General features: G+C 58.2%; 1 protein-coding gene across 1 annotated transcript in view; it reads left to right on the top strand.

Moving 5' to 3' along the window:
- Positions 1 to 17,328, top strand: part of HS1BP3 (HCLS1 binding protein 3) — a 41,078-nt gene extending 23,750 nt beyond the window's left edge. Inside the window, exons 5-7 of the mRNA XM_024747801.1 lie at positions 4,339 to 4,502; positions 5,926 to 6,061; positions 10,064 to 17,328. Coding sequence (XP_024603569.1) covers positions 4,339 to 4,502; positions 5,926 to 6,061; positions 10,064 to 10,328 — 565 coding nt within the window. The 3' untranslated portion in view covers positions 10,329 to 17,328. The remainder of the gene's footprint in view (positions 1 to 4,338; positions 4,503 to 5,925; positions 6,062 to 10,063) is intronic.
- The last annotated feature ends 491 nt before the right edge of the window (positions 17,329 to 17,819 follow it).

Raw genomic sequence — 17,819 nt, 5'->3', positions numbered from 1 at the left:
GGCCGGGTCGCAGCGGAAGCCCGTTGCCTAGCGCTGCTGCAAATCACATTGTCCTGGAATGAACGTCACAAGTTCATTTACTGGCACTCCGAGAATTTTCGCTAATGGAAAAAAAAAAAAAAAAGTGAATTTAAGATTAAAAAGTGCTGTATTTTGAAGCAGGAACGTTACACGCTTGGAACAGAGTTGATTTCCGTGTCTGATGTAGTATCGCCCTGGCTCTGAAGGTAACAGTCATGTTGTCTGTGAGTCTTGGCTTCAGAAGGATCCACCGTCTTCTGCTTAGTCTAGCAGATGCCTCTGCGACTCAAGTGCACTCAGGACCTGGGCCCTTGGTCCCCATCGGGGATCTGTCACAGGGGCAGGTGCATCCGGGAACACTGACACGAGCCCCCCGGGTGGCCGGAGGGGAGGACGTTCTCGTGTCAGTCCCTGTCACCAGAGCCGCCTGAGCCCCGTGGAGCAGGGCCGCGCCTTGGCCTGTCAGAGCTGTCAGCTGTGGCACCTGCTGCCTGTAACTCATGCGCGCTCCCCGCCCGCCTGCAGGATGTGGCCTGGCCTGGACATCTGTCTTCTATCAGGCACACACAGCAGGAAAGCTGACGTCTGCGCGTGCACACGCGTGTGCACTGCAGGAGCGCGGTTCGATGTGCCTGCACCAGTCCAGGGACCTCCCCCCACCGCCGCCCACCCCCGACCTCCTGCAACCCGTGCTGTGCGGGAACCCGCACAAGGTCGGCAGCTGCAGTTCCGTCCATTGCAGACCCCACTGTTTGATGCTCAGTTGCCCCATCCCTGGTGACAGGAGTCTGATCGCACCAGCCTTCCTTTGGAGGAGGGAGAAGGGGGGGCATCATTTATGGCTCCGTGCAGAGGGTGTGCTGGTGGCGGGCACAGCAGAACTGGGTGGTGTGTCCTGCGGGCACCCGGGTGGATGCGGGTGGAAAGGAGCTGAGGGGGGACAGAGGGGGCGCCAGGACCGTAGCCGTGTGTGCAGTCTGAGTCCACGCTCACACGATGTGTGAGGGAGGGGAGGGAACGGGCTTGGAGTCTGAGTGACTCACCTGACATTGAAATGCCTGTCCTGTCCCTGAGTCAGAATCTGGCACCATCCTAAACTTGTCCCTTCTGCCCACGGGTCACTTCAGCAGTCCACATTTATCAGCACTTTGCCTTCTGACGGCCTCCCTGCTCTCACTTTCCCCAGTCCGGGCCCTGGTCGTTCCTCCAGGAACCAGGAGCAAAGCTTCCACGGGGCACTGGGTTCCCGGTGGTGCCCAGTCCCGCAGCCCCTCACAGATTGAGGGTCTCTCTGCCTGTGTCAGTCTTCTGCCCTCAGCCCCACAGGTCACTGCCCACCTCTACACCACCTCCCCTAGGAAGCGCTCGGGCTGGGTTGGCTCCTTCCTCGGGGCTCCGGCTATCACGGAATGAGTGCCCTGTGTGGTGATGACGGGTGTATGTCTGTGACCCTGCTCGGCTGTGAGCTTCTGGGGACAGTGCCAGGTCTTCCTCACCTCTGTGCCCTCATCACCCAGCACAGGTTCTTGCCCATGGGAGGTACTTCCCAAGCGCTGGCACATAGAATTCACTCCGAGTGAAAGGATGAGCTTTTCTTACGGGAGGGCCGAGGGGCTACTGGAGAGACCAGCTGGGGTGCCTGCGAGATCCCTGGAGGAGGAGCCGTGGGGTAGAAGGCCTCTGTCTGAGATGATGCTGGCCGCCCCTCTCTCTTCACTCCCTTTCCCCCCATCCGTCTGTCTGTCTGTCCATCCTTGCGCCACCCCTCCATCCATCTGTTCTTTTGTATAATATTTATTGAGTGTCTGCTCTGGACCAGGCACACTGCTGAGTCCCCAGAATTTGGGGCTAAACCAGGACAGGACCCTGGGGCTTTCAGCCATCAAAGCTCCATGTTTCTTCTTCTTCTTTGTCTCCCCTGGAGACGGGTCGGGGGTAGTCGGGGAGACGGAGGATGGCCCGGGAGGAACGGGGTGGGGTTCAGATGGTGCCTGACTGAGCAGCCCCATGGGCTGTAGAGTCGCTTTATTTCAGTTCGAGACACAGAAGATAAAAAATGTCTCCAGGGAGAAAAACAGGAACATTCATCGGATTTGAGAGGAAAACTCACATAGCAGGAAAGCCAGGCCTAATTTGTGCTCTCCGAACCAGAAGTAGGTGCAAGAAGGGAAATCATTGAAATCTCTGCCTGGCTCCTCCAGAGATAATTAATCACGTCTGTCCGTTTACTTCCTTTGTTCTTCAGACCCTCCCTTCTCTCTGTGCTCCCTCTGATTTCTGGTCGGTGGGAAGCCCCCAGCCCCTGCCCCAGGGGGCCAGTCTGCTGGGGAGGATGTGTGTGTGCCTTCCCCACGGGTGGTTTCAGAGCTGCCGGTTCCAGTTCCGAGCAGGGTGGACCTGCGGACGTTGGCTGCGAGCTCCCTGCTGGGGGCTCCCCGCCCTTCACTGCTGCAGCCCCTGCCGGGTGCAGAAGCACAGCCAAGCAAAGGGCGGCTGCGACGGGTAATTGAGGGACAGCCGTGGGACAGAGCCCGCAGCCCCCTGGCTGGTCCAGTGGCTCCCAAACACGGCCGGTCATCAGAGTCCACAGGGACACAAGCAGCTCCCGGGGCCTACTGCTGGGGTTCTCATTCAGCGGGTCTCGGCTGGCTATGGCCATCTCCAGCTGGCCTGCCCCGAAGGCCAGGGCCGCGTCGGTACCCGCTTACTAGGGGTCATTAGAGCGGCACTGGCTCTGCCTGCTCTGTGAGGCAGAAGGGGAAGACACCCCAGGAAGAGCAGGACACCCTGACTCCTTAAGACGTGTGAGGAAGCGCAGATGAAGTTTCTGGAGAAGCCCAGGCTCCCTTCACCTTGTCCAGCACCACAGGCAGGGCCTGGGGATGGCACCACAGCGGAGGTGTGGCCCTGGTGGCCTGTGGCCTGAGCCCATCTGGCTTGTGCCCGAGATGGAGAAAAGTGCAGGGACTGGGGTGTGGCCACTGAGTCCCTGGCCCTGCCTGCCGTGTGGCCTTGAGCAGACACCCAGCTTCTTGAACCACCGTTTCCTCATCTGCTGAGAGAGATCTTCCCGCTGGGGCCTCGGCCCTGAGCGCCGAGAAGTGTTGGTCCCGCGGCCTTCCAGCAGGTGCAGCCTCACCTTTCCTAGCTTCTCCCCACCTCTACCGGGAGACTGAAATTCTAGCAGACATCTAAATCCAGACCGTGGGAACAGCCACCTCTGAGCGCCCTGGCCTCCTACACCCAGGGCCGCCCTGCTGCTGTGTTTATCTGCTGCTGGTTAATCTGTGCGTTGTTTACGGTGGTATCAGCCCAGTTTGACTGCATAGTATCGCCCGCATGGGCTCAGCTGGTGACCTCGGTCCAGTGGAACGGCCCTCCGGGCAGACAGGCGCACGGAAACCCCACTTCCAGTCAGAAGCTTATTTCTGTTGTTTGCAGGAAGCTTAAAATGGCTAATTCAGGCACCACCAGCAGGGCTCGGATCACCTTGTTAAAATAAAGCCAAGTTTGTTTATTTCCTGGCGCCATACCTTCCAGTGACGTGTGTCGATCTGCAGTCTTCAGCTCCCTGAAGGCTGACATGTCCGCTGTGTAACCACCACCTGGACCGGGAAATAAAGCCCTCCTGGGGCCCGAAGCTTCCTCGAGTCCCCTCCTGGTTTCCCACAGCAGTGTCTGGCCCCAAGCAGGACCTTGGCCAGTCGATGACTGAGACGCAAAGGGACCCAAGGGGTGCAGAGGCGACTGGGGCTCTGAGTAGCCAGAGGGGTTTCCCGAAGGAGGTGATGTTGGCTCAGTGGGACTGAAGTGTTTTCTGGAACGACAGAGGTTAGACCGCTCAAGGGAAGGGGGGATGTGTGGGTGGAAACAAGGGAGCATTGACCAAGGCTGCCTTCTGTTCTCCCCTGGGTCCAGGCCCTGAGGTGTGCAGCCTCACGTGCATCCATCCCTGTGTCCGAGCGGCTGTCGGTGGCTCTGTGATGAGCCTGGCCCCCGGGGTGCTGAGGTGGAGTGGCCTCGCAGCTCCGGAAGGAGGGCACGGCCTGTGGCCTGTGGCCTGTCCTGCTGGCCCTTCAGGGCTGGAGTCGTCTGCAGTCAGTTGTGTAGTCCAGACAGCCTCCTGCCTGCCACATACCCCACAGCAGCCATGGGCGCAAGGCTGGGCTGCTTATGTAGCAGCGTGTCCCCAGCTCACTGTCGCTCCTTGGAAAGCTCCTATGCGACACAAGCTCAAGCCTGCCCAGTGCCTGTGTGGCTGGCCGGCAGGGCTCTTGTGAGAGGTGCTAACCTCGAATTCTGTCTGTGATTCCCCAGCTCCAAGAAGCCCAAGAAACGCCCGGAGGAAGTGGCCGTGAAGCCCAAACCCTCGCCCTGTCTCTCCATCTTTGATGAGGAGGTGGACCCCGACGAGGGGCTCTTTGGCCCGGGCGGGAAGCCCTCTCCCCGTAGCCCCGCAGAGGACGCGCCCCCCAGGGACTGTAAGTAGAGCCCCGGGGGTGTTCCTTTCACTGTCGGTGTCTCCCGGGTGACCCAGCCAAGCTCTGCGAGCGGCTTTGGACCCACCACACGTGAGCAGGACGGCTCGCCTGTCAACACGCTGCAGATGCAGTCAGTGGAGAGATTTTCTGCTGGAGAAATCTAGTCTCACACCTTGTGTCCCCATCGCCTGGAACGTTCCAGGGCTGTATGTTTATTCTAATCATCCCTCAGAAGCAAAGAGTGGTTTTCTTTGCTGCTTTGAAAAGTGTGGGTTGTGACTGGTGTAGAAGTACCTTTGTTACCTCTGCAGCCAGATGTGGGCACCAGGTGGAGAGTGGACGCTGGCCTGCCTCCGGCCTGCTGGGGCTCTGCATGACTTGGAGTCTAACAAGAGGCTCTGTGTCCCCTGCAGGGACCCCGAGGGAGGGTCCAGCGCAGAGCTGGAACAGGGAAGCTGAGCAGCCTTGGGACTTCCACACTCGTGCCTGTTCTGACCCTTCCTATCCCTGCCCGCGTTTGCATCCAGAGTAGGGAACTGATGTCACCCATTAATTCAGCCTGCACCAGGCGCCCACTGACGGCCAGGCACTGTGCTGGGGCCGAGAACACCTGGATGAGGGAATCACAGTTCTGGCCTCAGGGCCTCCCTGAGGGACATAGGACATCTCCTGACCATTAGAGGCTAGCCTGGGCCTGTAACAGGTCTTAGCAGGACGTCCGTGCTTGTGGGGACCCCAGGGAAGGCTTCCTGGGTGAGGGTCAGGTGGAGGAACTGTACCTGAGCTGGATCCTGAAAGGTCAGCGGAGTTTGCCAGGGCTGCTGACAAAGCACATTCCAGGCGAAGAAGCTGCAGTTACCTTTCACGAAGGGCAGTGTTGAGCAGTGGAGATGGGGAGAGGGTGGGGAGTAGACCCCGGCTCCTCGAAGGCAGAGGCTGTGGTCAGAGCCGTGTCTGCTCACCACTGCATCCCAGAGCTGGCAGCCCCGGGCCGGTGGTTGGCGCTCAGTGAGCGCTTGTAGGAAGACTGGGGTGCAGCCCTGGGGCCTGAGCTAAGAGATCCCACTGGCCGGGGCCATGGGGAGCCCGGGGTGTGAGCTAAAGAGGCTGTTTCCTCCTAAAAGCAGTGGGGAGGCCGCAAGGACTTGAAACCGGGAGGGGTGCCATCAGGTGGCTCTGGCCCAGCGTGGAGGGAGGCGGGGGCCGGGGCTGCAGGCCCCCGTGAGCACATGTCTCTTGCCCCACGTGGCCCCATTCCTCTGGTACTTCTGCAATCTGCCTTGCAGACCGAAGTGACAATATTGCTTCCTGTCTCCTGGCTGTGCCAGGAGGTTGGGCCAGACTCTCTCCACCCTGCACCCCGGAGGCAGCCAAGGACAGGCTAGGACTTCTTCTGACCCCTCTGCTGCTGTCTTCTCCGCAGCCCTGAAGCTGTTTGACGATCCTGACCTCGGCGGAGCCGTCCCCCTGGGTGACCCCTTACTGCTGCCAGCCGCCCACGGGGGTGGAGGACCCACGTCCCGCCCAGGCTGCAGGGAGGCCTCCGAGGAGCTGTTCAGGTACCATGTGTCCCCAGTGCTGCTTTACCAGGTCTGAGAGTGGCCTGGACAGAGCCAGGGACCCATCCAGTCTGGGGGCACTTCACCATCCTTGGGCTCTGAGGGAGGGAATCCCGACCCATCAGAGACAGGAGCCTGTGGGTGGGAGCTGACCAGGAGGCAGCAAATGGGGTGCGATGAAAGGGTTGGGTGGGGGGCTGTCAGCAGCTCATCAGATTCTAGAAAGACAGGACTTCATGTATACAAATAGTGTATATAAAGAATAAATTATGTGATTGCACGAGCAAGTATAACTGGCATCAGCAGGTTTGGGAACAGATATATAAAACTGACTTGGTAGCACACAGCGCACGTCGGGGGAGCAAAGTGCAGATGTTCTGGGCAGTGGCAGGCACCCGTCGGCAGGCCTTATGGAGGGGAGAGCGAGGCTTAGCCTGTTATGTGGAGGTCGATTGACAGAACATGTGCACACCTGACCGCCGCGAGGTGTGTGCTGTGTGTCAAGCAGTATGCTGGGCTCTTTACATGTTATCTTATTTAATCCTCACAGCAGCGCCGCCTCCCACCCTCACCCTCCACGGAGGTGCTATTTTCTCCTTTTTACAGAAAATGGAGGGTGGGAGAGGTAACTGGCCCAAGGCCCCCAGCTCCCAGGTGACAGGCGGGGATTGGAACCCAGGTCAGCCTGCCTGTGTCCCATCCTCCCACCTTCCAGAACTCTGAGCGCTTGGAGGAGGAGAGGCTGGCAGCTCCGCCTCCCACCCCGGGGCCGACAGGCTCTCCCTGGGCTTCTGCTCGTGCTGCTGCTTCCTCAGCACACTGGGTACTGTGCGTCTCTGCATCGCATCATCTATGTCCCCAGGAGGCAGGCCGAGCCTGGCCGTCTACGGGACTCTGAGCTCTCTCTTTCCAGGAAGAGTTACGTGGCGCTGGACATGCGATCCCAGGAGGCTGTCACCACCCCCCCTCGTTAGCAACCGCGGGCTGTTAGCCTTCCGAGTGCCCGCCGAGCCTGAGTCACAGCGACGGCTCCTTGTCATTACATCTCCCCATGGCCCCTGGCAGCTGTTCACGCTCATCCTGTGTCCTCATCGCTGACACCCAGGCAGCAGTGCTCCCTGGGAGAAGCTGGGACTGTTGTTATGTGCTTCGGGGTGACACTGAGGCCCAGGGAAGCAGGTCAGCCCCGGGGAGCCTCTGCCGTTGCCAGGACTCAGCATGTCCTAGCGGGGCAGACCCAGTAGGACCTTGGGGCGTCGTTTATATTAAATCCATTACACTGGCACTTTCCAGCCCATGTTCTGCAGAATGCCGGTTTGGGGGGTTTGAAAGGTGTTACCTTCAAATGGTTTCTGTGGCCAGATGGCCGGGTTAAGCAGGACTTTCCAGGCCTTTAGTGTGTGGGCACGCGTGGCTCAAGGGCAATGCCAACGCAGCATTTCACGTTCCGGTTGGTCCCTGGGACCCTTTCCTTTGTAAGGCCTCCTACATCCCACAGGGCTCTCTGGGAGTCACTGCCTTAGAGAATGTGAGTCCTGTGACCCTGCCTTTGCTCTGCCAGACATCTGGTAAAGAAAGAATTACCCTCTTGAGAGCAGGAACCATATTTTATTTTTCTTTGTGTGTGTCCTGGGACTATGCAGGTGGTAACCGGGCTTCCTTATGATAAACTTTCTAATATTCATCCATCCATCAGTGCTTTCATCACCCTTCATTCCACCACTGGCATCTGCCATCCCATCCTGAGGCAGCATGGAGGGGCACTTGAGCTGGGTTTGGAGGCTGAGAAACCCCCGTTCCCTCTTGCTCTGGGGCCCCAGTTTGGGTCTTTAGTCAAGTTCTGCAGAGACCTGGGGAAGAGGAGTGGCCTCAGTGGTTGACCTCACACCTGCAGGGCCTGGAAGGGAGGGGAGCTGGACCTTGTGTCCGTGCGACCTGTCTTTACCCGTGACTCAGGGAGCCCAGATGGAAATAGGGTGCTTGTCAAGAGATGCTCTGTGGCCACCTCTATCCCGGGTGTGACTGCCCCACCTTCTGCCTCAGAGCAAATCCAGCTCCTGATTCGCTCCAAAGAGTCATTGCTTTGCCAAGCAGTATAAATCCTGAACTCCGACACAAGCTTTTAGCTGCTGCTTTATTTCCCTAAGGGCCCCTGTTTGAGGGTGATTCAGTCCCCCAGAGCTTTTCCTGGGTACCCAGCCTCCCGTGGAGGACACAGGACAAGCCAGCACCTGCCCCAGGGGGCTCAAGGAAGGGCAGCACTTGGAGGGAGCGGGGACACAGCTGAGCTGAACTTGCCAGGAGGAGCCAGCCTGTCCCAGGGTGATGCCTCCTGGGATTGCCTGGAACTCACTCTTTCAAGGCCTGGCTTGGGTCAGTCCCTCCGGGTCTGGAGGGACACCTTTTGCTCGCTTCTCTGCCATCTGTGGGAGGCTCTGAATTCTCCCCTTGGGGCCTATGCCGCATCACAGGAGGCTGACCCAGGAAGCAGGCAGGGTGACCCACTGCCCCTTCAGTAGCTGCTACCTGGCAGGCAGCCCTTCCCGAGAAGGGCACCTCCACCCTCATGTAGACCTCTGCCAGGCCCTGTGGTGCCGGGAGTTGTTCTGGCCAGAGGTGCCTTCCCTCTGCTCCTGCCTTTACTCAGCCGTGCTGCTGTCTGAGCTGGAGCCCGTTCCCAGATAGGGAGACGGAGGACCAGGCAGGTGGGGTGGGCTGAGGCCACCGAAGGAGTAGCAGGATGAGGGAGGGAACCGCACTCCGCCTGCCGCACTGCGAGTCTCTGTACACGGGGTTGTAACCCTGTGGGGTGATGCCGCTCTTCCCATTTGGCAGATGGGAAACCAAAGCTTGGAGAGGCCAAGTGGCCTGCACGAGGCCCACCGGTCTTCTGCCTGCAGTGCCTCTGCCCTCCTTCCCCTGTCCCCAGCTAGCTGTGGGCCCCAGGCCCTTCATCTTTCTGTGCCCCAGTTTTCACATCTGTAAAATGGAGCTAACATCTGCTACCAGACAGTGTCTTGTGATTACTCAATGAATTAATGGATGCGGAGAAGGCCGGCTGTGGTAGGTACCCAGCCCAACGTTGATTGGGTGGGCGGGTTGGGGGATGGGTTGAATGGGTCTTTTCGCTGTGCATCTGGTCTGCAGGAGTTGAGTCCTTGCACAAGGAGCTGGCAGCAAGAGCTCCCTCGGGCAGAGGGCAGAGCGGGGCTGCCTTTCTTTCCTGCTGTTCAGGACTTGGGCTGGTCCTGAGTGACCGTCGCACTGCTGTGGCCTTCAGTTGCACCAACAGGCTGTCAGGTCCGGGGCGTGGCGGAGTCTTGGTGGCTGATGGCCGAGGCTGGCTTTAGCCCTCGGTGGGCCGTGTCTAACGAACACCCGGGTGGCCCACCAGGGGACACTGTGGGCTGGCAGACCCCACCCCACGATGGCTTAGAGCCCCTCATTCATTCTTTCTCTGGCTGAACTTGGCCTGGATGAGAGCCCAGCATCCCAAGTCAGACTTACTGGTTCCAACTCAGGCCGGCCACATGCTTTCACCTCAGGCAGGTGGCTCGGCCTCCTAGGACTTGAGCGTCCGCATCTGCAGGGTGAAGATTGTGCTGTACCTCCCCAAGGGTTGTTGAGGATAGCAAAAGAGAATGGGTCTAAAGTGCGTGGCCCAGAGCAGGAGCTCCGTATGTGACAGCTGTTACTGTTATTTCTTGAAGGGTTGAAGGAAAAGTCACCTAAAGGAGCCAGCTTGTCTGGAGTGGGGTCACCCGAAAAGCAGTCTTGCAGAGGCTGCCAAGGGGCCGGCTCTGCTCGCGCTGGGCTGCGGGGTTGCAGGGAAGGAGAGCCCTGCCCCTCAGTTCCTCGCCGGGGGGGCGGATGGGTGGAAGGGCGAGTCTGGGAGGCGGGGGGACCGAGCCCAGTGCCCTGCAGGGGTGCCTGCCTTGACAGGGGGCACCTTGTCCCTTTTGCAGGAGATTGTGCTCAGGGCTTCTCCCTCTGATTCTCTAGAGTCGAAGAGGACTTGGACCAGATTCTGAACCTGGGGGCTGAGTCCAAACCCCAGCTTCAGCCCCAGCCCAAGCCCAAGCCTCCAGTGGCAGCTAAGCCAGCGCTACTCAGAAAACCAGCTGTTCCCCCCAGGGCGGGTTCATCTGAGGCTGTGGCCAGGCAGCAGAAGCAGCAGCAGCAGATCCAAGCCATGGACGAGACGGACATCTTACAGTACATCCGGGACCACGACGCGCCTGGCCAGGCTGCCCCCAGCCTCTTCTGACCGCCCCCAAGCCCTGTGCTCTTCCTGAGCCAGCAGCCTCTCTCCTGTGGAGAGGCACGTAGTGAGGTGCAGACTTGGACTTGTAGGGCCAGAACCTCTATTCCCAAGAGAGGGAGGGTGGAAGCCGGGTCATAGGACCCCTGTACCGCCTTTTTCCTTTTCCTCAGCCCTGTGGGTTCGTGGAATCCTGCAAGATGCAGAGAGCAAGGTCACTATAGGAAGTGGAGCCTAAGTTGTCTCAGCCATGTGGATGTGGAGGGGAGAGCCTGTGGGGATGCCTTGCTAACCAGGAGCCCAGTCCCTAGGATGTCATGAGACTGGGAGCGCGGGGGGCCAGGGAGGCTCCACTCGGGGCGGGAAACTTTGTGCCCACTTGTGCCCACTGGCTCTGCCAGCCCCAGCACGTGCCCACCGGCTCTGCCAGCCCCAGCACGGGAGGGAGGGCTTGGCCAACCTGGGGTTTGGGTGGGAATCTCTAGTCACCATGACTCCTGGAGGCTTGCAGGCCCTGGCAGGGTCCCCAGTAGAGGGATGCTGAGTGGGTGCCCAGGAGAGCCTGGCTAGGTGGGGTGGCCCAGCCACCTCCGGTTACCAGGTGCTAAGCACGGTGCCTTCCCAAGTGTCAGAGCTCAAGGGAGACGTCAGGCCCAGCCCTGTCCAGCGGACACACCGAGTATGTGACTGGTGTGTAGATGGCCTGACAATCCCCATGTCTTCCTCTCTCTTCCTTTCCTAGGGAAGGCCTGGCCAGACCACGGCCTCCTTGGGCCTCTGGCCATAGGGCCAATGTCCACCATTACAGCTTTGAGCACAGGTGTCCCTGCATCCTTCAGGGACGCCTGTGGCTGAGGTGCCCATCCTTCTCACGGCAGGCCTGGGCTGGATGCTCTTCGGCCGCTACTTGAAGGGCCCCGTCTGTGCAGCGGTGGGTGCTGCCAGGCCTTCCCTGTCCTCAGGGTCTGGATTTGCTCACTGGCCTTCCCCCAGTGGGAGCCTCCTTCGCGGGAGAAGGAGCCCTGTGCCGGGCAGGGCCAGTGCCTTAGGCTTCTCCCCGACGCCTTGCCCCGGCACAGGGTCTGAGAGTGGTGCATGTTTAATGCAGCAAAGAATGCCTCTTTCGTTGTTGTAGTTTTTGATACAGTCTTCATGTTCAGAATGAGTTTTTAAGGAAACACAGGTTTTTAAGAAAATGCAACCGCTGTCATCCCTTGGGTTGTGCGGCTCGACAGAGAGGATTGGAAGGAGGATTTGGGATGAGGACCCCAGGCTGTTCCCCATCGGGACCAGGAGCCAACCCTGATCCCTCAGGGATTCTGCCGGAGCCAGGCCGGTGTTGGCTGCCCTCAGAGTCTCTAGCACCTGCTGCCCCGTGCCAGGACCTGCAGGGCAGGTGGGGGCGCTCAGTCCGGTTTGTCCCGCGTCTCACGTCCCCCTTCCCCTCCACTGGTGCCAGCGTGAGAGGAAGTAGGCGGCCCCGGGGACTGAGAGCCTAGTTCCTCCTCCCCCTCTGCCTTATCTGGGCCCCGAGGGCAGCCTCCCTGGGGCCCGGAGCTGGCTCCGGGACAGCCTCAGCCCCCAGCACAAGCCGCCCCGCTTCTCTTTCGCCGCCAGGCCTTCACACCCGCACGCCATGCTGGGGTCCGCGCTCTTGCCGACTGCAGGAAGGCCTCTGAAGGAAGGAGCAGGTGGTGAGGCGATGGGCTGCCGTGGCCTCTCTCTCCTCCCTGTTCTCTCCTCTGGGCCGCTCCCTCCCGCCCCCAGCATGCGACATAGGGGAGAGGGTGCAGCTGGCAGGTGCCCGTGGGGGGCCACGGGCGGAAGCTGCCACTGCGGTGTGGCTTCGCCCACTGCTAGCCCGGCCTCCTCCCTGGCGGCCTGGCGCTCGGACACCTCAGCAGAGATACTGATGCTCCGCGGCGCCGCAGGTCTGTGACCCACCAGCCAATCTTTGACCTCCAGTCATCCAACAAAGTCCGCGTCGGTGGCTCATTCCCGCATTTGTTAGTGGCGACCTTTTCTGACCCCGGGCTGATGGGTGTGGGGCACTGTCTTTACAGCCCCGGGCTGATGGGTCTCAACAAGGGACGCTTCCCTCAAAGGACCTGGGGTATGCCAGGCCTCGCAGGCTGCTGCTGGATGGGGCAGGGCGAGGGCAGAGGGAGGATTCCACTGTGTGAACTGAGGCAGAGGGGCCAGAGGCCCCGGCCTGGTGGGGTCATCCGTCAATAACTGCTCAGCCAGGACCTGTTTGGAAAGAGGACTTTTCCCTTCTCCAGACCTCACCTCTGTCTCCTCAGGGTAGGGACTGGTCTAGGCTTGAACTGGCCTTGAAGTCCTTTCAGCTTTGACACAAGACAGCCCCGCCGAATAAACCCGTCCATCCGCTTCCAAACCTGTCCTAGCCTCCACTCTCCTGCCAGGGTCAGATTCTGAGATGCTGCTTCCTGCCCGGGACCCAGAGGTTCTTAGCAGACAACTCTGCAAGCCGACGTCCCCCAGAGCACTAGAAATGGGTCCCCGGGAGCCCCGTGCAGGGCAGTCTGCGAGCCCACGCCGGCCTCCCTCACCACTCGGCTTTGGAGCTCGCAGCTAAGCTCAGATGGGGGTCTTGGCTCCCAAGGACAAGCAGCCGGGTCGTTCTGAGAAGGACCACGCAGCCCACAGGCCTGCAGCGGAGAGTTTGCCGTGGGAGGAAAGTGAACTTCACTGGGGGCAGCGTTTGTTTGTTTTGCAGCTGTGTGAGCCCCGTGGACAGGATGTGCCGGCTGCTCTGGGGGCCCCGCTCCCACCCCCCATTTTTCCTCTCAGGAAGCCGGGAACTCCAGCCACTTCTCCTGGAAAGTCCCCATCCTAGTGTCTGTCCCGGCCGGGCCGGGAGGCGAGCTCCGCTGGGGGAACCCACCCTTCCACACTCTGGTGTCCCGTGACCGTATCAGTGCCACAAGTCTGGAGCCCAGCCTGCTTCTGTGCGCTCTGGGGCTGCCCCGAGGCTCGAGCCCTCACAGCAGACGCGGATGAGGCCACAGGGGTCCAGGTGATTTGGGGGCCCTACGGCCGTCATGCCCAGCTGCCAGCTTGGTGCCGATACAGTCCGTGTGGTGGTAGGCTTTCCTTTGTCTCTGGGGAGACCCGGCGTGGAAGGTCACGTTCGGCTCTCCAGCTCACCAGCTGCCCAGATGAGCATATCCTGCGGACGGGAGAAGGGAGAAGAACCACCAACACGGCACTTGGATGGTGGCCCTGGCTGGGCAGCAGGCACCCCCCAGTGCTGCCGGGTCTTTGTGTGGGTTGAAGGCCACCCAGAGCAGGCGTGGTCGACACTCAGAGCCCCTTTGAGTGGATGATCTTTCAGTGTCAAGTTGTGGATGGTGCCATTCAGTGCAAACCCTCATCACTTAAACAATTCCCTTGAGGCCTCACGGTTGGGGGTAGCCGACCAAAGGACCAGGCTCTGTGGGCCTGGAGGGATCTAGGTTCCGGTCCAGCTGGGCTATCCGATGTCCCCTCACCCTGCAGTGCCGAGTGAAGAGACTTCCCTGGGTTCATGTGAAGGGCCGGGTAGGCTGTAACGTCCTCTTTGTGCCTGAAGGACTTTCCTTGGGCTGGTCACTACAGTTCATCCCAGAGGGACCCCTGCCCAGGACCAGCTGCACGCTAGTGAGATGGGGCAGGCTGAGGATGGCTGGTTAGAAGGCACTGCCAGCTTCCACCCAGCCTCGCCCACAGCCCCGGGCACTGACATTGACTTCCAGGTATTGTGCTACGTAAGACATGGTGAAGGGGACCCAGGTGTGCAGCACAGATGCTCATCCCTCTCATGGCTGAACCTCTGGTTCTGGTTTAACACGGCGCTGGCCGCCGGTGAGAGCTGAGGGATTTCATTTCTCAGGTCACACTCAGGATAAAGCCGCACTCCTGGAGCGGGGATCATGGGCTCAGCGCATGGCCTCAGTAAGCAGGAATCCCTGTTGACAACTTTCAGAGGTGCCGATGCTTCTCTGCTAATTTGGCAAAGAGCAGCAGCCTCTAAATTCCTTTTTGAGTAAAGCTGGGGTAGCTTTCTCCAGCCCAGCCAGCCAATCCCGTCTGTTTCCTCACATGCCGAACGCATCTGAAAACACTAAGCATTTAATGGCACCTACTGTGTGCAGGCACCATGACATGTGGAACATGGGGAATCAGGTGGGTGAGGCGTAGTGAAAAATGCAGGTCAGCCCTTCTGGTCTAGAAGCTCCCCATCGTGCTTGGGCATCAATCAGTTTGATGAATAAGTGCATACAAGGAACAAGAAAAGTGCATGAGAAATACAGGGCAGAGCGGTGGGTGGCAAGGACTGTGTAGGCGGCACAGCTCTGGTGCTCAAGAGAAACAGAGCAAGAGAGACCAGGCCAGCCTGGCCGATGAATGTTTCCTGAGCACCTCTGGGTGCAGTACCTGTTCTAGGCACGATGGAGGACACAAAGATGATAAACCATGAGTCATCAAAGCCGGGTCTACCGTGAGCCACGCTGAACTGTAGGTTCTGTTCTGTTCTTTGGGCCTCCTGCCCAAGCAGCAGACACAACTAGGAAAAGCACCTCCTCCCACGCAGCCCTCTCTGCCCCTCCCCCTCTGCCCCCCCCCCAGCAATGCAGTGTTACATGCAAGGTGACCCCAGCTCTTAGTCACTGTGTTAATTTCCTAAGGCAGCTGTAGCAAGTACCACAAACTGGGTGGCTTTGAACAGCAGGAATTTATTCCCATTTCCGGAGGCCAGAAGTCTAAAATCAAGATGTTGGCGGGGCCGCGTTCGCTCTGAAGGCTCTGGGGCGAATCCTCACTTGCTCCTTCCAGCTTCTGGTGCTTGCTGGCAATCCTGAGAGTTCCTTGGCTTGTAGCTGCTTCACTGCAGCCTCTGCCTCTGTCTTCACACAGTCATCTCCTCTGTGTCTTTTCTGTGCCTGTGTCCAAATTTCCCTGTTCTTGGAAGTAAACCAGTCATTAGATTAGGACCACCCAAATCCAGTATTACCTCATTTTCCCTTAATTACATCTGCAAAGACCCTATTTCCAAATAAGGTCCCATTCACAGGTTCCATGTGGACAAGAATTTTGGGGGGACACTGTTCCACCCAGTTCAGTGCCTCAGGGTCTGAGGCTGAGCTACTTGAGTGCAGAAGTGATGACTTTCATATCTCCTGTATCATCTTCCGGGCTTATTGGGTGCCATCTGGTACCATGTGGTCTTGGGGCCTTGTTATCATACAAAATTTGGGAAAATCACCCCACCGCTAACAACCCTCCCGGGACTTTGTACATTGCTTGTGTCCAGTGGCGGGAGCAGGACACACGGAGTATGTGACCGGTGGAGCCCCAGGGCCTGACACCTCTGGGCCATTATACACCCTTCCCCAGGGCAATGGTAGGCTCCAAATAGGTCTGATTACCCGTGTTCTGAGTGGATGAGATTCACGGGTAAGCCGAGGCAGGCAGCGTCCCATTCTGTCCTGTCCACGCCATGGCCTCTGTGGTGTCTCCTTGGGCTTGTATTTCAGCAATACCCTGTCATCCCCACACCCTGTCTGAGAAGGGGACAGGTCGGGGAGGGAGCTGGGAGGGAGGTACCTTTGTTGGACACTTACCCGGCGCCAGGGTTAGATTCCTCTCATTTGCAGCTGCCCCCAGAAATGCCCAAACCGCTTCACTTCAAATCTTAGTAAGAATGACTCTTTAGAGCAACACGTAGCACAAGATGGAGATTCAGCAGGGCTCAGAGCCGTCCTGGCTGACGGGGGGCTGTGACTCCCTCCCTGGAGGGTTGCAGGGCTCTAGAGGTCTTTCTGGGGAGCCACATTGCCTCCTGCTCGGAGCCCTGGCTCAGGAGTGGCCTGATGGCTTTCCCAGGTGTCTTCCCTCCCCCTGACACCCACCATCCTCTCTCTGAGCCCCTGAGGAAGATGGAAAAGGCTTCCAGAGAGTGAGACCTGTGGGCCAACTCCCAGGCGCCCGAGGGGGTGTCCCAAGGCCTCGGCCTTCTCAAGTTGGTTTTCTTCCCTTGGCAAGATTGCTCTTGGCTTCTCCGTTCGTGTGTTTCTGTTTTTTCTTTTGGTTTAATAGCCACTCGGCTCATTTCCCGCTAAGAAATGCTCTCGGTCCCAGAGGGCAATTTTTAGAGTAGAAAGTAGCACAGCTAACTTCTTGTCTACCAGTCTCTCGGACCATCCCGAGCAGCAGAGGCGCAGCTCAACCCGGTGCTGGTCTGAGGGCTTCCTTCTACTGACCAGACAGTTGAGGGCTGTAGTTAGGCTCGGTCTGGTTGCATGGGTGGCCCTAGGATTGGAACCCTGGCCTCACTCTCTGTATAACATAAGCCACAGGCATGGGAATGGAAAATGCTGCAGCACCTTGCGTAAAAGGTTTGGCAGTTTTTTAAAAAGCTGAACATAGATTTACAATACAACCCAGCATCTCCCCCCCTAGGAATGTACCCAAAGAGAAAGGGAAACATGTCCACACAAAGACTTGTACACAAATACAGCAGCTTTATTCGCCGTGGCCCAAACGTGGAAACACCCACAAAGTCCATCAGCTAGTGACTGGATAAATAAAATGTGGGATAGGCACACAATGGAATATTATGCAGCAACAAAAAGGGACGACGTGCTGACACATGCTACAACATGGGTCAACCTCAAAAACATTACACTGAGTGAAAGAAGCCAGACTCAGAAGACCACATATTGCATAATTCTATTCATATGAAATTTCCAGAAGACAAATCTACAGAGACAGAAAGCAGATTAGCAGTTGCCTTCGGTTGGAGGTTGACGCAGTGGCCAATGGACACAAAGGATCTTTTTTGGGGCTGGGGAGGGGATGGGGAACTGTTCTAAAATTGGTTTGTTGTAATAGTTGCACAATTCTGTAAATTTACTGAAATCACTTAATTGTACACTTTACGTGGGTGAATTTTAAATTATACCATTAAATTCTACCCCAATAAAACTGTTAAGAAAATTAATGACTGGAAAATGAAACAAACAAATAAAAAATCCTTGGGCAGTAGCTGGAAGGGTGGGCCAACCCCTGGCTCTCCAGCCTCCTCGCTGTGTGGCTCCAGGCCAGTTACTTACTCTCTCTGTGCCTCAGTTTCCTCACCTATAAAATGAGGGTATTAATTGTACCTGCTTCATTAGGGTAGTTATAGGGAGAAAATTAATATTTGTAAAGTTCTTTGATCAGTACCTGGTACACATTATATGTGAATAATCAAAATTCCATTGAGTTGTTAGTTGCTTATTGTGCTGTAAGGAATTCTAGGATTCCTCTCGTGATCTAAGACTGAGAACCAGACCTTTGGGTAGAAAGGGAAGCCGCCGGGGGGCTCATGTGTGAGGGTGGGTCACTCTATGTCAACCTCTCGGCCTCTCTGAGCGGAGGTGTGCAGAGAGAGCGAGCACAGCCTGCTCCTGGTGCCTCACAGGGTGGGGATCACGAGAGATGACACATGCA

Source organism: Neophocaena asiaeorientalis, unplaced genomic scaffold, assembly GCF_003031525.2.
Source record: "Neophocaena asiaeorientalis asiaeorientalis breed wild unplaced genomic scaffold, Neophocaena_asiaeorientalis_V1.1 scaffold84, whole genome shotgun sequence".
Lineage (NCBI taxonomy): Eukaryota > Metazoa > Chordata > Mammalia > Artiodactyla > Phocoenidae > Neophocaena > Neophocaena asiaeorientalis.
Note: the sequence above shows the minus strand (reverse complement) of the source record. Positions and strands in the feature narration are given on the sequence as shown.